General features: G+C 37.6%; 1 protein-coding gene across 3 annotated transcripts in view; it reads right to left on the bottom strand.

The window, feature by feature from the left end:
• The window catches only part of SENP2 (SUMO specific peptidase 2), a 29,180-nt gene extending 9,040 nt beyond the window's left edge, over positions 1–20,140 (bottom strand). Inside the window, exons 1-12 of one of the 3 annotated variants that reach the window (XR_010383830.1) lie at positions 19,834–20,140; positions 17,615–17,670; positions 14,112–14,245; positions 13,388–13,454; positions 11,751–11,841; positions 8,218–8,386; positions 6,345–6,448; positions 4,992–5,086; positions 4,405–4,456; positions 3,681–3,756; positions 1,912–2,088; positions 564–695 (exon numbers count right to left, since the gene is read on the bottom strand). Coding sequence is in view for 2 of the 3 variants with exons in the window: in XM_010976162.3 (XP_010974464.1) it covers positions 564–695; positions 1,912–2,088; positions 3,681–3,756; positions 4,405–4,456; positions 4,992–5,086; positions 6,345–6,448; positions 8,218–8,386; positions 11,751–11,841; positions 13,388–13,454; positions 14,112–14,245; positions 17,615–17,670; positions 19,834–19,934 (1,254 nt within the window). In the remaining variant the exon portion in view is untranslated. The remainder of the gene's footprint in view (positions 1–563; positions 696–1,911; positions 2,089–3,680; positions 3,757–4,404; positions 4,457–4,991; positions 5,087–6,344; positions 6,449–8,217; positions 8,387–11,750; positions 11,842–13,387; positions 13,455–14,111; positions 14,246–17,614; positions 17,671–19,833) is intronic. The other 2 variants (XM_010976162.3, XM_010976163.3) reach the window with 2 other exon arrangements.
• Positions 20,141–26,838: the final 6,698 nt, after the last annotated feature.

Raw genomic sequence — 26,838 nt, 5'->3', positions numbered from 1 at the left:
CTCAAATGAAATAAAGAAAAAAAACACATGGTGTACATATAATGATAATATATTCCTTTTTTTTAAACTTTTTTTTTAAACATTTATTTGCAGGGGAGGTAATTAAGTTTATTTATTTATTTTTATGGAGGTACTGAGGACTGAACCCAGGACCTCACGCATGCTAAGCATGCATTCTACCACTGAACTATACACTCCGCCCACCATATTCCTTTATTATTGAAAAAATAAAACGGCTCCTATAAGAATTCATCTAAAATAAAGTATTGCTTGCTTGCTTCCTTCCATTTATCAGTTGCACTCAGGGTTTATGAAAATGTCACTAAAGACTAGCAAATGAAGTAGTGGACGAAATGAAGTACAGTGCAGAAGAGGGAAACATTGCTAGCTAAGGCAGCAAACAATCAGAATTAACCATCTTTTTAAGGTTTGAGATGTTTTTGTTTTAGGTAAATTAAAGATTCTTTACTAACCACTTAAAATTGTGTAGAAACCACTTTGGTTATGGACAGAAAATGGTTAAGCATAATGATAGTCAAAAAGGGTAAAAAAAGACAACTCACTTCATCATTGAGCCAGTGACAGTTCTTCAAGGTCTGGATATCTCCTCGAGTGATTCGCAATTTGAAAGCACTACTTAGGATCTCATCCTGTGGGCCGTGGCCTAGAGCATTACTGATTTCCTTTTCCATGTCCTGAATTAGAAAGTCCACAGGTTGCTACTTTAACAGAGAACCACTATCATATACTGAAAGTCTGAGACTGAAAAAAAGCTTTTCATCTCTGTAATACTTGACCCTTAAGAAAAATATACTATCAAAGACCTACTAAATTGAAGTATGAAAAGATTTCAATTTAGGACTATAAAGCAGTCTTACTAATGGTAATAAAAAATGAAAGCTCAATTATCAGCTTCTGGAAACAATAATTGGGTAATAATATTTACATTTAAAGTATGGTCTCAATTATCCCACTACCATTTATTGAACACTAGAAGCCAAACATGGTGTCAGATGCATGGAGCACGTCATTAATCCCAGCTTGTGGCAAGAGTATTATCACCATTTTATAGAAGAGGTAAAGCTCTTCGGTTATGTGCTCAAAGTCATACAATCAAAAGATAAAGCCAAGATTTGAACACAGCAGCATCTAACTCCCTAGTCTTTGCTCCTTCCGCAATACTATAAAAACATTTTCATATTTCCTTTATTTACCTCCTAAACTTTTATTTTAAAACATTCAAAATAAAGTTAGGACATCAAAGAGATCATACTATCCATTTTTGGCATGAAGAGAATAAGTAAACAGGCAGAAACTAGAAAACTAGGCAGCAATCTAGCAACTGAGTCCTGACTGAATAGATGGCTTCATTATTCTAAAGAAATATGCAGGTAAATGCATATTGAATCTATAAACCAAATCAAAATTATTTCCACTCAAATATTTTCAATACTGTTTCCCCACACACACAAAAAAATTTTAGCAATTTACCTTGTTTTCTATAAGTAAAAACTTACAGAATGCTTCAAATGCAATAATCAATGAAAGGGACCCTTCAGTGAACCATAATCACTTAACAAAAAATTGCAATGAACTCATTTTTAATGTCTAAACCATACTATCTAACTCCAAATATTTTAAGGTTAGAAAAAGAATCTACAAAGAACTCATTATGTTCCGAGATATGTGACAATTATGTCTACTCACATTTACTGAATGTTAATCTGATCCCTTAAGCTACCTTCACAGATCACTAATGATCAGTGTAACCAGTGACTGATCAGCCCTTGGGCCTGATTTCCTTCATACATACATCCCTACCCTGGAGAAACTCCTCAAAACAAAACATTCACTCCAGTCGTGAATAACTAAGGTATTTTAAAACATTCTGATCAACAAAAGAAATAATACCTCTGTAAGTTCAAGAAGATCATCCGTCCTTTTAACCCTCTCTTTGCCTGAGCAATTTTTTTCTTTTGTCTCAAGTATTGACATTTTCCTCCTGAGTATGCCATTGCTTCCACTGCCCAGGCGGAGTCGGGCTGACACTTCTTCAGACAGGTCAGGTTCCAGCTGGTGTCCCCTCCTCTGATCAAAAAAGTTCCCATATTCTATTGACATGTTTGATACTTGCATATAAACATACATAACACATGAAATATAAAATAGTGCCATTATCTTAAAAGAAAAGAGAATTAGTAAGTCCCCAAATGAGTAAAGTAGATTAAGCATATCTGCCTTTCACTGAAAGAGGCAACAAAAAACGTTCAAGATCTAAGACTCACAACAGGACACCTCAATTATAAACCATGAAACAGAATACTCATCATTTTACCTAGAGGTAGCAAGAAAGTATGTTCAGTTCTCTTATCTCAATTAAAAATAATACAGTTAAAAGACATTTTGAAAAGTTTTTTAAAAGTACAAAATATGATGCACAGTCCCATTACTCAAAAATAAACTATTGCTATTCTTATACTAAGTAAATATGTTCTATTTCATCCTTTTAAAAATTATGTATTATAGAAAAATGCACAAAACCTTAATGTACCACTTAATTTTTTATAAGATTAATAACCTATGCAACCACCATTCCAGTCAACAAATTGAATTTTGCCAGCATCCCAGAAACTCTGATAAGAATATTTCCTTATTAAAACCCTATGTAACCCTTAATACTGAATTTAAGTCATTTGGTAGGCAACCTTTTTCAAAATTAGGAAATTTATTTAAAAAACAGAATGTTGGACTAGAACTACACTCTCAACACATGTAGCCAGTACTCTTCACTCCTTGCTACCTGCCAGGTACACTGGTCCTAGGAAACCAGGAGCTGCTGGCCCTTCCCCATGGTCCCAGACAGCAATGCTAGGACAAACAAAAGCAGAATGTACTCTCTAGCCCGTTAACAAATACACCCCCTGTGCTCTCTCAGGTTTAGTTTCCCTCTTTTTTCAATTTTTGTTCCACAGGTGATAAACTGGAATGTATGGACCATTAGAGAAGGGAACATTCAAAGACTTAAGACAATGATTTAGCCTTAAGATTAATTCTTATGAAGAAATCAAATGAGAAAAGAGAAATTTGATCAAACTGTTACTTAACACAGAGCAGTTCCCTTTGGTATTTCTAATATCTAAAATGCGAAATAATCTAAAACTTCAAGTTTGCATTTAGTTTAGAAATATGTATTTTTTGAATATGGGCTGTTTAGTAAAACACTTTGCTGCTATTATTAAAAATATTGGTATTGCTCTCGAGATCACTTGAATGCTTCTTATTCTGATACTTATAGAAAATTTAAAATCCAATTAAGCAGGCTAGTAATATTTCACATAAATATGAAATCTTGACTCTGAAAAGAAAGTCCTGAGTAAATACTTTTCCTAAAGATGTATGGTTTTAAAAAATTCTCCAAAAGAAGCCAGACAACACAGATAAGGGTTGTGATGGAAGCAAGTTGGTCTCTCTTACAAAGGCAGCTACTGCACAGATAAAAATCCAGCAGCTCGGAAGTCAAAGGTGCATATCTTTAATGCCTGCTGCTTTTTCAAAGAAAATAGTGGAATTAGAAATTAAAGTAACATATATCATCTTTCTTATTTTTTGTGGGCACCAAAATTTTAACGTAAGTCAGATGAAAGAGTAAAAAGACAAACTTAACTAGGGTTTCTACTTACACCATCATTTTCTAGTCTGATTCCAACTGTCTTCTCTGTATCAGAAATTTTCCCCTTTGAACACCTGAGGAAAAAACTGAGAGATTATAGACTGGATGATTTTAATCTGGTACATGTTAAACTGGTTTTTAGAAATCAGATTTAATAATTATAAACAAATATTGCCTTCAGTTTATATAGTCCTCTAAACCAAAGGTTAGCAAAATTTTCCTAAAAAGGATCAGATAGTAAATATCTTAAGCTTTGCAGGTCTTATGGTTTTTGTCACATCTTCTCAACTTTCATTGTAGTTTAAAAGCAGCCATAAGTCGTAAGTAAGTGAATGAGTACGACTCTGTCCAATAAAACTTTACTTATAAAAACAGTCAGGCAGATAAGATTTGGCCTATGGGCTATAGTTTACCAAACTCTGCTATGAACAAACCAGCATCTAAAATCCTAAAGCACGGAGAACTGCCTTCACTGTTCATATACTAGAGATCCCCACCACACCCACGCGCTTAACCGAGCAGCACCAGTGCCTTCCAACCCCTAATGCCTAGGACAGAAGGACACCCTCCAAAGGCACCTGACACAAGAGCCATGTATGTACCAATACATGCTGACCAGCTACCAGAGCTGAGGGGAGTTCACAATTCCTCAGATATGGTTACTCAGAAACATATCTTATAAATTAAGAAAACAATATGTCAAAAGAAAACTTAGAATAAACTGAATCATGTACCTCTTTTCACTTCGCACTGAACATAGAGGTCCCCTTGTTTCAACAACTCTATCTGTGAGGATGGTAAAAATTTGTGTTTTCTTTATTAATCAATCATATAGCTAGAATTTCAATTTACACAATTCTCAACGTACCAAGACATTTATTTACACTGAAATGCTAAAACGTGTTCCAAAATAGCTTCCTTACAAATTAAGTTGCTTAAAAATGCCTAATTCTCTTTCTCCTTTAAATATAATCTTTAGTATAAACTGACAAATATCTGTCATTTAGTGTCATTTAGTTAACAGCAAGTGAAGAAATATGAGGAAACAAATATAAGAAATACAAAGAAATTAATTATAGGCTTACAAAACACATACTACAATATAAAAACTAGGAATAGTAAGTATTTTATAAATTGGATTTATCTTGAAACAGCTTTTTTAACTAAACTATTGGTACTGGATAAGCCCCAGTCAATACCACGTGGTCTGATAAGGTTTAAAGTTTAGTATACCATCTTTCACTAGTATATCATTTTTCAATTTTATATGCACTTGAACTAAATTCATTATATTAAAATAGGGCTAAATATGTGAACTCACATTGTTTTGGAACAAACTGAGTTGTTTTGACTCCGTGACTTTGCTCTTCCCCCCAGCCTTTGGTCTTTAATATGTCCATCTGACTTCTTTGAGAACTTGGAAACATAAAAAGTGAAGAAGATCAGATACAAAAAGAAAAAATATACCATAAATATTTATTGTCTCTGTCTGGGAAGCTTCTCCAAACAGGAGTTATGGATTATACTGAAACATCAAATTATAAGAGAGAGGACATAACACAGCATCATCTGGGACTAGGATAAAGAAGTCTAATCCTGACTCTAATATTCCAGCCTAATTACCTAACCTCCAGTTTCTCTATTATAAAACTGGATGTTCTCAATCCCCAGCGCCACCCTGAGTGAAAAATGTCACTGTGATAAAACCCAAAAGATGGAAAATCTGAAATGATCTCAAAACAACACATTAAAAGCAACATAAGAAGCAAAATAGTCTGACGATTTTGCCGACATGACAAGGCCAAAAATTCATGAAGCATATCGCAGCTTCCAACAGTGGCTAGTCAAAGTGGAAAAAACACTGACATTCTGAATGACTAAACTGAGAGAATTTTTTTTAGAAAGTTCACAACCAAAGTTAAAATTCCCAAGTAATCCCTTGTTATTTCTGCATTCAAAGCTAAATGTGACTTTTTCACCTTCAACTTGCTGTTTCATAATTTCTGGGATCCCCTCTGTAGTCCCACACCACTTGTTATAGTACCAAGTGGACCTCAATCCTGAGATCACATATTTTTTGTCCCCTTTTTACAGGGAAATAAAAGGCCAGACATCAATTCCTTCTGCCATTCTCATCTATTTGGTCAATTCATTAGTGTATTTAATAAACAAGTTGCCTTATAAGGAAGACTTATGACCTGGGGTGACTTTAATCTTGTCTCTAAAGTGGAGGGTTTCCAATTATGCTAAGATGCATCCACTAAGAAGCCTCAGGGACTACATGTATATGGAGGGGGAGGTGGGGAGGGGCATAGGAAAAGAAGTAGAAAGAGAGAGGAAGACAGAGATTGTGCAAAATGTGCATGCTGGGGAGGTTGAAAAAAACTTCTGTTTCCTGGGAACCTGATTTCAACCAGTGATTCCACTTTTCTGTATCAGGGTTTCATGTAAGAGTTCACTTCAACAAAGGATTCTAAAGCTAACAGAAAATTCTATTTTGTAAACCACTATTCTATATAATCCATTACAAGATAAAATTCAGACAAATTATAGGCCAACTTTTCTCAATGCTAATTAACCTCTTTTTTCAACAAAGCTCTTCCCACCAATCCCCTCTCCAAAAATAAGGATAAAGATGTCTGGCAAAGTATTTATTTTGGTAGCTCATCTTTACCTATGATGAGCTGAAGTTACAGGAGGAACAGAGTTTCCATGACCACCTTCTTTAAGTCGCTCCAATAACCTTCGATATTTCTCTCTTTCCTCTTTTTGAACACCCTAAATAAAAGAAAGCATTTAGATAACTACTAGTACCTCAAACTCATAATTAAGTCATAAACAAAGACTAAGAGGTCAAATGCAGCCCCTAGATGTGTTTTATTTGCCAGCACATTGTTTTTTAAATTCCAGTGTTCTTTTACTTTAACTACCAATTTTATAAATAAAATAAATATAAATCTGGCCTCTTTTGAAGCACTGTATCAACAATCTGGAGCTATCTAAGGCTATGCTATTCCTTTTGGTCAAGTATTCACTCCAACCCATTTCACTCGTTTACATTATCTGCCAGACCTTGATAGCATCTCAGTTATTGACAGCAGAACTGGGTAAACCAAAGAAATAATCCACTTGTATATTCAGAACACATGGCTTCCAAAATGGAACTGGTCTCACCAAAGTCACTAATGACTCTCTACAGCCAGATCCAATATACAATTTTTCAGCTCTTTTGTCACTTGGCCTCTCTCTTCAGCATCTCACCCTGCTGACCTCGACCTGTCTTCTGTACAGTACACTCCCCTGATTTCTTCTTATCTTCTCAGTCTCCACTGCAGATTATTTCTTCTGCCTGCCCTTAAATGTCAATGATTCTGCCCATTATCTCTTTTCACACTACTTTCTTTCCCTGAGTAATAGCTTCAGCTCCTTTGATTTATCTAACACCAAAATGCAGAAGATTCAGAAACGTGTCCCTAACCCTGCCTTCTTCCCAAAACTCCCATCATCTATGGCCAATAGTCTATGGGACGGGTCTTCTTCTGTATTTCACAGGCACTTTAAACAATGTTCAAAACTGAAGTCATCATCTTCCCCCTAAACACACAGGGTATCTTGGTCAGTAGCACGTATTTATCCAAGACTGAAATCTGGGACTCAGGCTCTTCCTTCTAACTTTATATCACACTTAACCAATAAATATGTCCCTAATAATATTGCCTTCTAATATTCCTAGAATACATCCTATGCACACCCCCATATGTATTTGCTCAGTCCCATCTCTAGATTTCTTATTTAGGAGATCTGAAGCCTACTTTAATACCTCGCCTTAAAATCCCCTCCAGGGCTACAGTCCACTCCTCTCTCCGCCTACCTGTTGTGATAATTACAACAATTAATGTATAAGCTCCTACAGGACAGGGGTCACGTTTTATTCAATTCTGAATTGCTGGAAACTGGCACAGCAGCTGGGACCCAAATATTTCCTTGATGAGCTAAACTAAGTGGATCAGGAAACCATCTAGTGAATTGCAACAGGTGATGGTCCAGGGGAAATGCCAAATACAGGAACAGTTCTAAATTCTCCTGGAATAAGTGAAGACTTAAGAGAGAGGTGAAGACTGTTGATGAAGACATCATGCTAAGTGCCCTGAAAAGGGAAGGAAAAAGCAGACATGTACACCATTCACTTCCCTTATTTAGTCACAGTTATTACAGCTTATAAAAGAAACAAGTTAGACTAATTCAGGCACTCAAAAAGAAGCAATCTATAATCCTGTCTTTTCCTAACATGATTGCTTTTTCTTTCTCATAGTGAAAATAACTACATCTAAAAATTGACTAAATCACATATGTATAGAATATTTCCAGAAGTATATACATACACATCAGTCAAACAGGGGCCAGATATTGAAGGGAGACTGGGGAATTTATAGTCCCTGTGCACTCTTTTATACCTTTTGAATTTTGTACCATAGTACATATGTTATTTACACCCCCCACACACCTAAAATTGCTTTTATAAAAGATCAGGCTAAAATTAGGCTTACCTCCTCCACAGTACAATGGGGACGCCTCAGACCCTTGCCACCCTCTTCAGAAATCATCTCTGTTACAACCTGTTCCTGAGGTTTCCACATTAAGGAACTCTCTGGATTGCCTCTGCTATGGCGACGGCCACCTGGTCTTCTATTATAGCCTTCTGAGCTCAAAGTAAAACTGAGACAGAAAAAAGAAGAAAAGTTATTCCAAACTGCTTAAATTGCTGGAAGTTAAGTTCCAAACCATCCTGTGATTAACCTGTCTCAGGTTAAGCTTGTTCCTGGCAAATCAGACAACTACCACTCACAAAAATTAGATCTATCTCTCTAGTAAATGGTACCCTAGAATTCTGCTCTGGAATATCTATTTCCAGTCACCAGGACTGCCACCTGAAAGCCTTTGCTTTCTCCCTCATACCCCATTTTCCAACTCCAGTTCTGGCTTTAGCTCCCTATTATAGCACATACCCTCCTCTGGTACCGCACTTTCCCTTTGGGCATTTGGCACCACTGGAATTAACTATTGGTGTGATAGCTTAATATCTGCATCCTACGTCAAACTTTAAACTCAATGAAGACACAGATTTCATCCTTTCACCACTGTATCCTAGTACATGATCTAAGCCAAAAGGCACTCAGTCAATATCTGCTGCATACTACATTAATGAACACTAAATTAATGAAAGCTAAGGAATCGGAAGCCATGAAACCCCCACCTAGTCATTGTTGCTGACGACAGAGCCCGCCTCTCCTGCCATTACCAGCAATGGAACAAACTGACATTATACCTATCTTTATGTGATGTTTAAGAAAGGACACAACATCTTATCTATAGTATTTTTACCAAAGAATTTGCATAATCTAAAACAAATCATGAGTACATCAGACAAAACTAAGGGACATTCTACAAAAGCAATACTTTGTACTCTTTAAAAATACTCATGCTATTAAAGACAAAGGCTGAGGAGTTGTTTCAGATTAAGGAGATCAAAGAGACATGAAAATTAAATGTAATACATGATCCTGCACTGAATCGTAGGCCAGAAGAAAATAATCTCTATAATGGAGAAATTTAAGTAAGATTATATAATTGTATTACATCAATGTTAAATTGCCCGATTTTGGTAATCTGTGATTATGTAAGTGAATGTCCTCATTCTTAAGAAACACACTCAAGCATTTAGAATTAAAGGGGCATGAGTCTAAGACTTACTCTCAAATAATTCAGAAAAAAATATTACGTACATATGACAGAGAATGACAAAGCAAACTGGCAAAATGATAACAACTAGTGAATCTAGGTCAAATGGATTCACCTAAAGCATTTGCAAAAATGGACATAACTGGACGGGAGAAATTAAACAAGTCCAGTTATAGGAGGAAACATCAACACTCTATACTTATCAATCAATAAGAAAAGCAGACAGAAAAATCAGTAAGACCTATAAAACATTATCAGCAAACTAACTGACTTTTATAGAACACTTCACCCAACATCAGTAGAATATATATTCTTTTCAATGCACATTGAAAATCACCCAGATAGACCACATTCTGGGACATAAACAAATGTTAACAAATTCAAAAGAATTGAAATCATACTAAGTGTATTCTCTGACCAAAATGAAGTAAAACTAGAAATCAGTAACAGAAAGATACCTGGGAACTCCCAAATACCTATAAATTAAACAATATAATTCTACACTTCTAAGTAATTACAGGTTAAAAGATGAAGTAAAACAGAAATTAGAAAACATCTTAAATTGGAAAAAGTGAAAACCAACATTTCAAAATGGGTGGGATGCAGCTAAAGTAATGCTTATAGGGATGTTTAGAGCATTAAACGCTTAGAGAATAAGTTCACCTCTAAATATTTAAGTATATATCTCCCAAGAACAGGGTTATCTCCTACATAACCACAATACAATCATGAAATTCAGAAACTTTAGCAATGACACAATATGTAACATGTAGCTCATATTCAAATTTCTCCAAAGATATTAAAAATATCCTTCATAGCACCTAATACCGAAGCTCACATTACATTTCACTGACAAGTATCTTTAGTTTCCTTTAATCTGAAACAGCTTTTCACCCTTCTTCGTCCTTAAAATGAAAAGTACAGGACTGCTGTTTTGTAGTATCAGCCTTAATTTCAGCTTAACCAGTTTTTTCATAATTATATTCAGATTATTGGTTTTTACAGGAATACTACATTGGATGATCATGTCCTGCCCAGTAAAATGTATCTGTAGGCCATAATGTCGCTTTGTCCCATTGTAGGTAATTTAAACTTTGCTCCTTTGGTTAAGGTAGTGTCAGGCAGGTTTTTCCCCTCTAAAGTTACTATTTTCCCTTTATAATTATTAAGTAGTCTGTGGAGAAAAATTGAGTGTATGTAAATATCCCATACTTCATCAGACTTTTAGTTTCAGCTCAGTTGACGATTCCTGCACGTATCAGTTATTACTGTGACAGTTACAAGACTTCCTTCTACATGTACCAGTTGGCATTATACTACAAAGAGAATCTTTCTCTCCCACACTACGTATTTATTTATTAGCATCAATATTCCTGTCTTTATTCATTTGATGCTGAAAATGTCCCCAATTTGGCCAGTGAAAGCCCCTTCAAGTTCCTTCTTGGGTCATGTTGACGTATCCCCAGTTTTCGAGCACTTTTAACTTTTGGCACAAGATGTTCCACACTAATTTTTTACTTTCTCTCCTAATCCCACAATCAGCCAGTTATCCAACTCCAGGGAGCCTTATTTTTTATAGTTAGTGTCTCATTCTTAAACATGAGTGGATAGCCAAGGATTACCAGGTATTTGAATAATGACTGTAATAAGAAAGATAAGACCAAAATAAACCAAAAGGGGATGAGGAACACAGAGGGAAAAGACAAAGCAAGTAGAAGAAATTTTAAAATAATTAAGTTTTAGAGAGATAAGAAAAGATATTGTATTCTCCTAATCAGAACACGATGCTTGATGAAAGAAAAAGCCATGGGGAGTAGGGAGGGGGAGGATGCTTAAAACTATGGGGGGGGAAAACACATATGCAATAAAAGACTTTTAAAAAAAGGATAAGAAGTGAATATACAGGAAAATTAAATTAGATCAATCCATAAAGTCTAATATCCAAGGAACAGAATTCTAAAAAGTGAGAACACAGAAAAGAGAAGAAAATTACTAATAAAATAATAAGAACAGTTCATTGTCCAAAAATTTATCAGGCTATACACATGATTCCTGCACTGTTCTGTATGCATACTATACTTCAAAAAACAAAGTTTAGAAGTGAGAAACAATTTTTTTAAAGGCTTTCAAAATCAGATGCTTTTGGCATATAAAATGGTAGAAAAGTAACACACATTTGAGTACAAGTGTCTTACCAACTGCATGATATTCGGCAAGTTACTAACCTCAGAGTACTTACTTAACAAGATTACATAATAGAATAAAAGTGAGAATGCCTTATGAGAGTCAGCACCTAAAAATTTCTGTTTCCATTTACAGAAAGGCAGAATTTAACACTTACCCAAAGGAAGGCAGGACTCTGCGAGGCTGGTCTCGAGTTACTGTCACTCTGATCTTTGGATAGTCACTTATTCCATTAGGAGATTTATTACCTATTTTTAAAATGCAGTTTTAAGTGTAAAAGAACAGCAACAAAAACAAAAAACCACAAAAAAACCTGTCAACAGTCTGCATTAGAAAAGAAAATCTGTGAGCACTTTTACACTGTAGGACTAAGCATTCTCATTTTGTTCAAATTCTATTACTATCCAGCACAAACTTTGTTAAGTTAAAGGAAAAGCAACAGTGCTTAGTCTGTCTTTGACCTCAGGTAGGTAGTAACAATCCATAGGAAAGCTTTACTAGTTTTGCTTGCTGAGAACAAGACGCATGAAGAACTCAATGATTATAAACTCTTTGTAATCTAATTAAATTGAGTAAATTTTTCAAATTGTTTCTTCTTCCCAAGAAAACAGAAGTATTTTTAAATGAAAATCTGCCGTACGTTACTACATTTCACTGGAAGCTTCCAATACTTGTGGGATGGTTACTACACTTCAAAAAGCGTTAACATAATTTTTATCAGCCACATTTTCTGCTGGAGCTACTACAGGGGTTTGGAGTCCCTGAGGACTCTAAAATGCAAAGAGATCCAAAAATCAAAATTTTTTCTTAAGCCAGCAGCAGAAAAACCTAAACTGATCTGAATTCATTTGTTTATAAAACCTGACTTGAATCAATGTTCAATCCTGTTGGGTTTTATAAAAAATCATATTCAATAAACAATGAAAAATTCAAAATTCCTGAACACATCTCCAAGGGTGTCAGATTAGAGACTGTGGACGTCTTTATAGAAGAAATCTGCACTAGGAATATCTGAGCTTCTCTGATTAGGCTACACATACTCACAGAAATATAGCGCTGGTACTTCTGGTACTTCAGGAAGAAGATAAATCTACCATCACCTCTATGTGTCATTTTTCCAAACCCACAACTTCTCTAAAAGCTCTTTTTCCCCCTTCCTCTCAAACTTTACAAGCCTACCTGTGTGTGTGTGGCAGAGATCATAATCATTTTCAGGACTCTGGCTTCTTCCTATTTTTTTCCCCACCAGAGTATTTTGTACAGTATACACAACAATTACAATTCAACTCTGTGGTCCAAGGATGATACGGAGGTTCCTAATTCACAAAACCATGCAAAATGGGAACCTAAGGTTACTCCCAATTCAGATGATGTCCTTCAAAGGCAGGGTTTTACCATTTTGTTATCTTATTGTTATTTGTTTTGTTATTTTGTTATTAAAGATTTAATATTGTTACTTTTGTTGTTGTTATTAAAGGCTTTATTGTTACTCCTGGTAATTCAGCATAGTGCCTGGCATAGAGTAAGCTCTCAGATAATGTTTTGGGTTTTTTTTCTTTTTAATGAATAAAGCTTGATCTAAGTCACATTAAAGACACTGATAAAACAAATAGGAAGCATAACAGTAAATTGAAGGCAATTCTAAAAGAGAGCTATTTGCTTTCAGAATGGGAGAGAGAACAAGTATGTGTTTTTATCTGAAGCCAAATCAGTGTTTTCCCTTAATATTCCGAAAACTCAGAGAAAAGAGGCAAAAGGAGGTTGGGGAAGCAGAAATATTTTTGACCACCTCACCCAGTTTCAGCATGTTGTTCCAGGATCCGGAACTTGTCAGTTCACAAGATGAAGAGTTCGATAATACCTTAAAATAAAAAAAGAATCACCTCTGTAATACCTAAATTTTAGAATTTAAGTAAGTTTTAATATGAAAAAAAAAATCACTCTGATGATTTAGTCACCTGACAGAAGAAACTTCATCAATAAGATGATTTGTGAAGACTCAAAAAATGATATAAAATATTAACAATTTCAAAATATGTTCCTCACACATACTTAAGTAAGAAAAGCAAATGTACAGTTGACTCTTGAACAAAAGGGGTCTGAACTGCAGGAATCCACTTTAATGTGTATTTTTTTTCAATAGCAAATGCTTCAGTACTACATGATTACCAGTTGGTTTGAATCCATGGATATGGAAGCCTGGGTGGTAGAACTGTGGATCCAGAAGGCCAACTATATGAATTTTCAACTGCGTGGAGGGTTGGTGCCTAAAACCCAAGTGTTGTTCAAAGGTCAACTGTATTAGTAATTAGGCTCTTCATAAATATTTTTTTAAGTGTGTAATGTCTTAACTTTTCCATTTTTGGTCTTTATATCAAGGCTAATAAAGACATGAACATTTCTGGAAAGAAGTCATTCTACACATTAATTCCTAAAAAGAGAATATTTCTAAAATTTAACTATAATGATTAAGTACAAAGACCAGTAGCCCCAGTGAAGCCCCCCTATCCCCACTGACCTCTCCTGAAGGGGCCACATTCCGTGTTCCATTACAAGCAGAAGTTACCATGGGCTTTGTGGTCAGCTGGAATGGGAATCCAAATAAGCTGGCAGCATTGTAGAGACTGTTTTTCACTTGGTGAATAAAGCAATCTAGAAAGTATAATATAGATTACATATACATATAAATATGGAATAATTAAGCTTTTAGCAAAATAATATTACTATCTTAGAAAAGGCCTCTCTCAATTTTTTTTAGCAGTCATATTGAGACAAAAAGGTACTAGTACAAATAATTTTTCTCCTCCCTGAATAAGTGCAATTCCAACACTGTGATTTTTAGTTTATTTTGTTTTGTTTTAGTAAAATATTTGGGAGGCTACAAAAGCATGAAACCATCACTTTAGCAAATCACATTCTGATTCACACACACACAAAAAAAGGCCTGAAATGACTGCTTGAGCAATGAGTTTTCCAGAATACAGAAATTAAATCTTTACCAGAGAAATAAGGACATAACTTAGACAAGCTGGAGCATACAGTCACTAGGTATGGCAGAAACTACAGGAAGCACTACCATTTACTCTCTGGTTTGTCCTTACTTCCCAGGCAGGTAACAATATGGCTGTCCTAAACAACTGCTTACTAAGAGCCTATTACATCTTAGCTACATCCAGGGTGGAAATTAGTCAAGTATAAGATGTGGAGCTCTTAAACATCTATGAAGAAACAAAGCTATCTTTTTACTGAAGATGTCTTGGAAGATATGAGACTCACCCCTCCCTGACACCAAAAATAAAGATTGCAAAATAACTAAGTAAATAAATAAGGGGGAGGGGTAGATTTCAGTGCTTTCCCCACTTCCTCCTTTTATTATACTACCTCTTTCTCACTTCCTACACTGCTGATTTGTTTTCAAAGATTTCCTTTTATTTCCTAATCAAGAGTATTTTAAAGCACTAGTTTGAGAAAAGGGACCATCATCTTAGCCACATTCTGCTTTACAGAAAAACAGCCTGAAAGTGAAATGGTGGCTTTTAAGCAACAAGCACTCCAGAACATGTAAGATATAAAGTGCTTTCCAGAAAGACAGGGGAATAACTTAAACTACAGGGAAGATGTGATAGTTGCGTAAAGCAGAATCCAGTTTGAAGTAATTTGTCACTAGTCAATAGTTAAAAGTAGCAAAATTTGCAAATGACTTATTTCTTATTTTAGGAATTAGAAAGAAGTCCAGGTTACCCCTCTAATAATGCTTAAGAATATCACTTACATTCTACTATGCTGTAAGTGGGAGAAAAAGAACTTTACAGATTGGTGCTTGATCCAGACTGTCATCCAAACCCCAAGAGGCAGGAGGTACTCTTAATAACATACATAGTGGGTACAAGAAGTATCGTCATATTTATTTTCCTATAAATTTTGTCAAAATCTGTGAGTATGCCCTAAGATTATGTCAAAAGATCTCACTGACTTAAAAAGGGGGAAGGGGGAGGCAGGAAGGCCCACTTTATCTGTAAAATGAGGATAAGACTACCTTATTTTCCTGAGACTAGTCTAAGTAGATCTCTTAAACTCCCTTTTATCTGTAAAGTCCTAAATTTGCAATTCTAAGCTCCTCCTTCTTTTCACCCTTTCTTTTTTTTCCCTCAAAATCGACCAACAGACTCGTACTGTCTCATATAGTAGCCAGTATCTATCTGTAATTATCTAATTAAATTTAATTAAAATTAAATTCAGTCCCTCGGTTGCATAGTCCCACTTCAGGTGTTCAGTAGCCATTAACGCAGAGTTCTACTGGCCAGCACTGCAAAAGACTTTCATGAACTCTGACCATAAGTATTAGCTCTGCTAACCACTGCTTCCCCCTTGGCTTAGGTTCCCTTCTTGTTTCCATTCAGAAAATCTTAATACATATTTCATGGAAATCATGGCGGGAGAGATCCTTAACATAAGAAGCCGATAAAACAGATGATTACCAGAATTATTTCAGGAAATTTCTCCAATACCACTATCAAAGTTTGTTTTTTTTTAATCACACACAGTTTTTTATTTATATCTTTCTATAAAATTAACTCATTTTTTCTGCTAAACAAATATTTATATTGCTATTGTTTTTTTTTTTTTTGAAGGGGGGTAATTAGGTTTATATTTTATTTATTTAATGGAGGTACTGGGAATTGAACCCAGGACCTGGTGCATGCTGGGCATGCACTCTACCACTCAGCTATACACTTCCCCCTAATATTGCTACTATTAACATAAAGCAACATCATTTGCCTTACAAAGAAATGAAAACACAACAATATTAAGTTCTAGCTGGGCCTGTTAAAAAAGGGAAGATTAGCCTGTATTTGACAAGTATTAAATAAACATTCACATTAAATCGACATTTTTCTGCTTAAAATAATCAGAAATTAAAAATAACTCAAGAGGATACAACTTTTTTAGTTTATAATATAATTCAGATGTTACTTAATCCTATGTGTTTTATCTCCTAAAATCATTTCTTGAATTGGTATCTACCCTGTGCTTTGGGAAATACTGTCCTAATGAATTTAGTATAAATTCCTGGCATTCAGAGTCCTCTATAATTTGAACTCTGTCTTGTCAACTTTTCCCCTAAATTCTCTGCATTATTTCCTTAATTGCACAGCTTTTCCATGCGGTTCCCTCTGCCTAGAATGCTTTTCCTTCCTAATGTTCTCTGTTGAAACCTTATCCATCCTTCAGGACCTTTCTCACATACTAGCTCCTTCACCAAATATTTACTGAGACTCTAAATAAGCTGAAAATCGGACAGAATTTTGTTACTCCCTTTCTTATTTCATTTATCATTTCCTCAGACACTGACATTATTTATGTACTTATCTTAAACCCCCCACTATGTAATCACATACCCCTACAATTGCAAGGTTCTTAAAAACAGATCCTGTGGTCCTCACTTTTGTTTCCCATAGAACCTAACACATTGCTTAACAGTAAGACAGGCTCAATAAACACTCATTGGATTTAAATGAAATCTTAACACAGACACGTCCACTCTCTACCACAATCTGGAGGTAGATTCAAATTTGCATGCATTTTTGAGAAAGAGTAAAATATTATTATAGTATACCATTGTGCCTTTAGTCTAGTTTTATTCTCTTCTACCAAGCGATGTATAGCCCTTCAGATACAGGGAAGTAAACAATTCAAGGCAACACATTAGATTGGTTCACTCAGACATCTGAACTAGATGACTCAGTATGAAGTAGTTTTTATGTTTTCTCCCCAAATTTAAAAAGCACTTTTTCTTTACAGGAAGATTAAGAATTTTGAACTGCACTTTCAACATACACGCTTGTTTATCTGGAAAGAAACTGGTAACACTGGTTAACTCTAGAGGAGATAACTGAGTAGAAGAGCAACAGGTGAGAGACTTACTTTTCACTTTCTCACTTACTTTTTACCTTTGGAATTTTGTCCACACATATGTTTTTCTGATTTAAAAACCTAATTTTTAAAATTAGTATTTCATACCTAATCTTGGTCTTTTGGCTGGTATTTCATCAGTGTCCACTGTAGAAAACAGAGTGCTAAAAAAAGAGAAAAGAGAGAAATATATGTGCCTGTATATTCATATACACACAAATCCATTTCCATAAGTAAACTTACTATTCATACAACACCCTCCTCCATTAACCTTATCATAAAATGAGATCCAACTGATGTTTTAAAAGAGAACACTATTCTACAGTAGGCCTTTAGCATCTGAAGATGTCGCACTATGGTTTCCACTCTATGAGAGAGACCCAAAACTCCCTATTATATAATAAATAATCTGTAGTCTGGCTCAAGTACAAACATGAAACTGGCCAGAAATCACTTAACTAGTAAATGAACATAAGGAAAATCGTAGGACTAGTTATTTCCTTTTCTCTCCAGAAATGATTTAAAAACAAAAAAAAAGTTTCCTTTTGAAAGATGACACCCTACCCAAAGAAAGTCATTTCCTACCTCAGACAGAGGTAGACAATACAGAGCCTTAAAAGTTAATTCTTAGCCAGAAAAGGTATTATATTTTAACTACATTTTTATCATGGAAACTATATTACAGTGGTAACAAAGAATCTGGTAATTCAGGAAAGTTTTTGGACTTATACTTCAAGAATGTTAAAGGCTCATGGCATACTATTAATCACCTTTCTATAGATGATTATGAATGATTATGTTTACAAAAAAAATGAACAGAATACATCCCTGGAGAATACCATTCAGTTCATAACTTTAAACATTCCAACAAGATTTTCTGGCTTCATTTCAACTGAAAAATACCTTACAATGAGAAGAGCTGTTTTAAATTAAGGATGTGTGGTAAGCAACAGGGTTTTGATCTTCAAACCACTGTTTCCCTGACTTAGCAGAGATTCGCGGTAAAAGTAAAGGACAGGGGAGAGGGAATTAATATTCCATATTCAATAACCTTATGTTTAATTTATTATAGTATTATTCAATTATTTTATTTTGGTGGGGGGAGGTAACTAGGTTTATTTACTTTCAGAGGAGGTACTGGGGATTGAACCCAGGACCTCATGCATGCTAAGCAAGTGTTCTACCACTTGAGCTCTACCCTCCCCCCAATTATTCAATAAATGTGCACCAAGTACCTATCATGCACCAGCCTTTGTACAAGGCCACTGGGCCAGAATAAACAAACACCACCTTTATATATGTTAAACATCATTTTAGACACTTTATATCTTGTTCTCAAACGATCCTATGCCAACACTACAGAAAGGTAGAAAGAGTTTGTTGAAATGTTGCCCTCTCTGGAACACATGATGGAATTTAGCCTATCACCAATTTCATCAATGACCTGCATTCTCACTCATGTAGTAATCATCTTGTTCTCTCAAGCTCCAAGAAACCACCCTTCAATGATCTTAGAGCTTAATAAAAGTATAATACTTGATCACTAAAAGTTGAGGGGTTATGTATAGAATTGGTATGTTATTTTATTCTCTATATTAATTCTTAGGCAAGAAGGCACTATGAAATGGGACAAACCAAGGGGTAAATGCTAAGAATAACTTTTAGTTTCCCCCCAACTTTTAACTGAATTTTAGAGTACAGATTAGTGATCTTTTTAAAGGAATAAGGTACCAATTTTTTCTCATACAGTAATTCTAAAAGACAGAATCACTCTCCCTCAGGCAACACACACACACACACACACACACACACACACACACACACACACAGTTTGACATCTGTTTCAGAACAAGACAGCTGCTGTCTCTTAGTGTTAACAGAACAGCACTTGTGGTCAAAACGGCTTTGGGCAAGCTATGAATCTCACGTCCCATAACTGCACCTACTGCCTATAGATGACACTTGGGAGTTTGCTTTGTAAACAGTGAGCCACAACAAAGACAGTATTCCTTCCATTTTCAGTTTTCAACCTAAGAGCAGCAAAATAAGATAAAGCCCCATTTACTGACAGCAACCAGCTTGGACTCTGACAAGAAAGATCCTAACCATACCGACCACTAGCTCTTTCCATCATCAGCAGCCGCATCCGCACAGAGTGGAGGAGCGACGTCACCAGGATACCCGCGACCCGCACCTCTACGGCCTCCGCCCAGCTACCTGTTTCTGCTGAGCGGGGCCTGCCTGGCTTGATCAGCGCTATGCCAGCCCAGCCCGGGGTGGGGGAGGGGAACAGCCAGGCCGGCGCTCGGCCCCTCTCCTCCTCTCACCTGTTCGAGCGCCGCCTCTTCAGGAGGGCCCGGGCAGGGGGCACCGGTCGGTCACAGAAACGGAAAATGGTGCCGAGAATCCTAACCAGCCATTTGTACATACCAGGCCCAAGCAGCAGCGGCGGCCGACACACCCCGAGACGCAAACCCCAGAGCTGTCGCCGCCGCTGCCGCCTTCGCCGCCTCGGCTACCACCGCCAAGGTTCAGTCGCCGACTTGTGACGCGGTCCTAGGGCCCACAGAAACAACGTCCCCAGGGCTACAGGAGGCCCCGGCTGGCCACTGCTCCTGACGTCACCTCCTCCCTCCCGACCGGAAAGCATCTTCACCCTCAATCCGCGCACGCGCAACCTAGGTCCCCACCTCCCGAGCCTAGCAACCAGAAAGCCTGCGGGACGGTCCGGGTCCAATCGCTGAGGAGATCGCTAGGGCTGTGGGCGGGGTTTTCTCTCTGGCGGAGCCATTCCTGAGGCGGCCCGCGGGACAAGGCCCACAGGCCGCACGTGAGGCTTCTCCAACCGGGAGGGAGCGCTCCCGGGGCCTGAAATACAGCAGGGATCAGTAGATGTTTGAGTGCACAAAATAAAGATAAGTCAGGTTAATTAACAGATGTTTTCCCTGCTAGGCGCCCATAATTTGCTCATAACTTATGCCTGGTGCTTTATATGCACTGCCACCTTCATTTCTCCCAGCAACAACAGGCGATGTGAAGCCTGCTGCCCATTTTTAATACATAAGGAAAACGAGGCATAGATTGATTAAGTAACTGCCTAAGGTCACAAAGCTAGCTAGTGGCACAGCTGGAATTTGAACCTGGGTCTGCGTATCAGCACCAGTCCCTCACCTAGAGTCTACTGGGAGAGACATGATTACAAATTACAAGATAATTGGCTGTCGTAAGTCAACTATACTTCAATTATACTTTTTAAAAAAGATAACTGGCTGCTGTGATAAAGGTGGGTACAAACTGCAGTAGGAGCCAGAGAAAGGAAAACTGTCCACTGGGGAGGGGAAGAGAAAGGGGAGAACTCAAGGAAGGCTTCACTGAAACTTAAGGATCAAGAGCTACCTGTGGCCTACTAGTACCTAATACTCTCCCCAAGAGTTGGCAGGGAGTGCCGCTAATTAGTCTCCTCTTATCTAGAGGTCACCCTTCCTGTTAATTATCAATAACAGAAGAAGCCCCACCCTACATACTAAAAGAAAATCCAGCCTCACCCCCTGCTCCCAACCGCCCCCAGCACTCTTGGGAATCCTCAAAGGTTTTCATACACCACGAATCCGCCCCTGAATGCATTGGATCCTTACCATGATTCAGTTAAGGTCAGTCTTCCAGATTCGCTTGAACTTCAACACATGCAATCCCCAGTACAGCCTCATCCTTGGCTCAATAAGCGTTGTTCGGGGATTCTGCTGCAACCCATCCATTAGTGCCCCAGAATCACCAACCACCCACCTGTGGCTACCACCACACACCTGGGGGGATGGCATTCCTAGATGTAGAAGCAAATCTTAAGTGTGGACAAGGGCTCCTCCCTCAATTCCCTAAAATACAGCTAACATCGGGCTGTTACAGATAGTTTGGGAATAATAGAATTATAAAGCTGAAGAGATTCAGAGATGGCTATTACAAGTACAGCATCTAGAGCCCATTGCTTCCCAAAAGGATTCTCAGCCCCTCAAGGTCATCTCTCCACTCTTCTCAACAGTTTCTACAAGTCACCAACAGAAAATAATTTCTCTTTCTCCTTTATCCCAACTCCCTTCAGGCTGACTCCTAAATTAACATAAAAGAAGACTGCCATTGGCATTATTATGCAGGGTAGTTCAGCTGTGTCCCAACTCTCCATTCCACTATAAAAGTTAGTCTTTGCTTTTGCCACACCAATAAGACCACTCAAGTATTAGGAAAGAGCTCTCCAAAACAAGAGTGGTCCTCATTCAAAACATAAATCAGAAAACTGCAAGCTGCTTGAGAATAGCAGCTTCTCCCAGGTTCTGGCCACCAAGATATAAGAAACATTGGCATCAAGTCATAGAGCAGCCTACTACAACACCACAATGCAATTTTATTTCTTTTCCTATCTCATTAACAGCACCCACACACACCCAATACTGAAATGCTGGTCACCTCCCATAAAAATTGGAATTACAGACCTCTGTCCAAATCTCTGGACCTTATCAGTAATGATGCCAGCCCCTCCACACACATACACACCCACTTTGTGTCTTCTTAGTGTCTCTAGTCACCCTCTGAAAGGGAGAAAGGAAGGGGATTCAGCCTTACGGTCGCTTCCGCCTAGGTCTTGTTTGCCAGTTGTTGCCTTCGATGTCTTGTCGTCCACAGTAGAGGCATGAACCACTGCCCCTCCACTGGCCAAGGAGTGGGATTATCCTTAACCCCAAATCCACTACTGCTGCAGCCATTCCCAGGATCTCTTCACCAGAGGCCCAGAGGAGAATCCCAAAATCATATGGAATAACAAGGATATTGAGATTTCTGCCCTTGGTTTGGATAATTTGCATTGTTGTACCGCCGGAGGAGCACAAATTCCTTGCTTAAGTTTTTGCAGGATATCCTAACCGGTTGCCCCAGTTTTCCAAAAAGACCCTCCTCCTCCTTGTGCAGAGATCCTCTCCTTCAAGCCTCTCCAGGGCCCCACCCCCATCTTCCTCCTAACCCACCTACCCTGCTCAGAACAATGAAGACCCAGCCCTCTAATCCATTCTTCAGTCTTGCAAATTTTCCCCTTGGCCAGCATTCTTGGAGTGTTAAAAGATTTCCTCTGAACTTTGCTTTTGCTGACCCCTGTCAGAAGGGAGATCGGGGCCATTTGAAGGAAGAGGGGAGGAGCCCTCTGAGATGTTGCTGGTTTGGGCCTAATGTGCCTAAAATCGAACATAATTCTCCACCCTGAAGATCAATTTCCTTCTGGAGATAAACCCCTCTGGTACTCAAGAAAAACATGTCCTCTTGATAACGCGACTTTGATCTTATTCAATCTGTCTAATAATAACTTTGGCCTTATTGTGCCAAAAGCAAGTACAGCTTTCTTGTCCTAGATTTTATTAGAAAATTTGCTCACAGTGACTGAGAATGGCTCAGCTGGCCTCATGTGTAGAGATGATAGCACCAGGCCCTACCGAAGCCTATTTCCTAATCTGTAAAATAGGGTTCATCAAACCTGCTTCTCAGGTCTGTGGGTGCACTAAATGTATTTGTGTATGTGAAGTCCCTACTTCCATGCCCAGCATAACTAAGTGCTTAAAGTTTCTGTTCTCTTTCCTTTTTCATATCTAATAAGCCATTTAACTTGCCAGTTCTGCAACCTACATTTTCCACAGATCTGTCCCTTCCCCTCCTCAATGGTTGTTGGCCTCGATCTCTAACCCTCCCCCTTCCTTGAGGGAACATGAACTGCGAAGAAGTGTTACCCTAGTCTTACAGGAAACCACCAGAAGAGAAAAATAGCCCACTAGAACCAGTTAGAACCAGCTAGGCCCAGGATGGTGGAAAACCTGACCTCCAGTAGACCTTCAGCCTCATTATACATTCATAGTAATACATTTGCATGCTAAATAACACCCCCACCAGTGCTCCGACAGTTGACAGTTGCCATGGCAACAGCCGGAAGAGCCCATAAAAGGTCTGAAAAGGAGTGTTATCTCAGTTCCCAGCAAACACCCTTGTGCTTGGATAAGTCATGAATATTCCTTCCTCTCTTTACTCAATTCCCTGCTTTTACTTCGACCCTCCTATATAGGTAGTGTCTTAGGCCCAGCTGAGTTGAGAAGTTGGTTTTCAAAATAAGTTCCTGCTTCTCCGTTCTCTAGCCCTTGAATAAAGCTTTGCTGTTTCAGTCCTCGCATCGGTTTCATTACTGGCGACGCAAGTCTGAACAGAAAAAGAACCATCCCCGCTAAGAACCACCTGGCTAGGGCCCAAGTCGGGGACCATACGACCAATTTGGTAACACTAATCAAAATTATTGTCATTGAGGGCCTGATCATTTCCCACAGCGTCACAAGAGCTGACGCCTCTTCTATCCTGTCCCTCTTCTATGTATTTTCAGGATCTCTCTTTTTATGTCTTTTGTTGCTGTTCTTTAGTTACCTTTTGTTGTTGTTAAGAAAGGCAAATTTATACTTTCATTGTTCTTATTTATTAAGGAAAGTAAAATGTATAAGATACGTTTCTAGTCTTCTGTTAACTGAACCACTAAAAATGGCTGGGTTGCTTTTCACTGGGAGGTTTGTTTGGAATAGTCTGACTTAAAATATGTGGCAACCCTGAAATTTACTTTGGATGGGCCCAGGGAGAACCTCAAAAAGAGAGACAGCACCTCTGGGGGCAGCTGAAACGGAGGTGCAGCCGGAAGTGCAGGAAGCACCTGGTGAGAGGAGCCCTCCTGATTTAGACAGTGAGAGTCCCTCAAACGGTTCACGATGGTTCCAAACGGACGCCCAAGTCAAAAGTCACAAGGATAGACCTCTGAAATTACAGGGGTGGACTTTTCCATAGAGTTGTTTCCCACACAGACAACTCTGAGCATGCTCCAGGGAATAACTGTCTAATGAAGGTCCAGGATTCTTATGACCAATGCTTGGGAAGCCAGCTAAATACAAATAAAAACAGAAACCTGACTCTAGTAACAATATCTTTAAATAACAGTTTAAGGTCCAAATAAATCTAAAAAACATGGCACCCAGGCTTTAAATATTGAACATTCTCCGGAAATTTTTGTTGATTTTTTTTTAAATGAACTTTTAGTAAGTAAAATACATTTTGCCTCTATCTTGCCAATGTGCATATAGGCCTTGCTAGAGCCATCTCTTCTTGAAATGTTCTGAATAGCACTCTGGAAGCTGTTACTGAAAGCCCTGGACTTCTGCTGATTTTGTTTGCTACATGGTTTGTAAGGAAGTCATGGTTTCTAAAACAAAGTAGCTCTTTTCCATGAAAAATATTTCTTAGGCCAGAAAAGTAGTAGGTAGACATTTTCCTTCTCATTTTGTCATGAACTACCCCCAAAAATTATTCACATAATAATAATAAGTTAACAATAATATATTATTATCTATAATCATATATATTACTCATTATATTTATTACTATTACTATATAATAATAATATATAAATAAGTGAACAAGAAAAAGCTAGGTTCCCACTGTCTTGAAGATAAAATCCAATATCCTAAGCATGACATACAGTTCTTCACAACCTTTCTTCAAATTTCTTTATCATTTCCCTATTCATACACGCCAAATTCTCACTCCCATTGATTCTTGTGCTGTTTTGGGTGCTGGAAGTAGAAAGGAGCACACAGCTAGGAAGTTATGGACCTTCTATGCCCCCAACAGGAAAATCATTAATAGTAACACAAAGAAGCCTCCCAACGGAAATGATTCTTATTCCTATAATTGGCTAGTTTCCAGGAAAATGTACATTGGCTCTGTCTAGATAAATACTTGGCATGGTACTAAAACTGATAGAAATTCAACAAATATTTATCAGGCAAGTACACTGATCTAACACGGGTAATGCATTCCATAACGTGTTCCTAAAAGAATGGGAAACAATTCCCCATTTGTTCCAGAGGGCAGTTGTTTTCAAATTAGTAAAGCTTATTGCAAATGGAAAAATTAAAAAGTTAGTGGGCCACCTGTTTGATTTTCCTATTTATGTCTCCTTAATTTATTTCTTTAAGCAGGAGACAAAAGACAAAAACAGACTTAAGTGCTAGCTAAAATCATTTACCTGGTAGAAGGTGTTTTTCATTCCCACATACCCACAGAGCTTCTCCACCGGATCCTTCTCAGTGTTGTACAGCCCACCTTCCGAGGGGAGGGAAAGGTGCAGATTGCATAACCAGATAGGTAATAACAATAGTTACCAAGCTGGGAGTGCATTTACCTTGGATGTAGGCATGGCGCTGAGAACTTTATTTGCAATATCTCATTTAATCCATATAACAACCTGGTGAGATTTGTAGTTTTACTATCTTCATTTTACAATTGAGAAAACTAGGAGTTAGAGAACTTAAATGTTTTGCTTAAGGCCATACAACTAGTGACTGGCAGACATGGGATTTGAACCCTGGTCAGTGGACCATTGCTCGGGAGTCTCCCATTCATTAGGTCTGAGGTGTGACACAGAAACTCATACACAAAACTTGTAAAAGCTCCCCGGCTGATTCTTACGTACCAATTCCTTGGAGACCATTGCTGGAATCTACTTCCTGCAGGGAATCCCCTGCTACTTAAATGTCGTGCAGATACAGGGAACTGAGAAACTTACATAAGAAATGCTGTCACTGCATAAAACACATACTTCAGATAGACGACACTAAATGACTAGTGGCTTTTGCCTGATATTTGGGATGAAAATGTATTTTTAAGTTGTTTCTGTGTTCATTTACTAGTTTATTTTTCAGCCCATCAGACCACCACCACAAGCCTAAGTGTTGCAAGCACTTCCACCAGAGAGAATTAAATTACCTTGTAGCTGTGAAGCACAAATTTAGTTACTTCCAACCTTGAGGTGGATGGATTTGGCATAGTTCTCTAAAGCTTTTGCATCAACTTTTCCTTAAAAAAAAAAAAAAAAAAAAGAGGAAGAGGAGAAGGAAAATGGAGAGATAGGAACTCTGGATAGTACCTGTTAAAAAGTTGTCTTTAATTCGAAGCATATTTTGACAAATACAGGTACATGATTGGACTTAATAAAATGTTCTTAATAAAATATAAAGACTGTTTTATGAGAAATGAGTATATGAATAAACATAAAAACTAGTTTTGTATACACAGGCCAACAGAATACTAACTGGGTTTGTTTCATTCACAAGAACAAGAAGGGAAAATATCTCAAATCACACTTGATTTCGACACACCAAGCCAAACAACTAATAAACCGCCCACAAAGAATGAAGCTATTTTGAACTCGTCATTCTGCAGAGACATATTATAATATTAAGATATGCATAAAGTTGTGTAAGGCAGAAATG

Source organism: Camelus dromedarius, chromosome 2 (assembly GCF_036321535.1).
Source record: "Camelus dromedarius isolate mCamDro1 chromosome 2, mCamDro1.pat, whole genome shotgun sequence".
NCBI classification, from domain to species: Eukaryota; Metazoa; Chordata; class Mammalia; order Artiodactyla; family Camelidae; genus Camelus; species Camelus dromedarius.
This window is presented reverse-complemented; position numbering and strand designations above follow the sequence as displayed.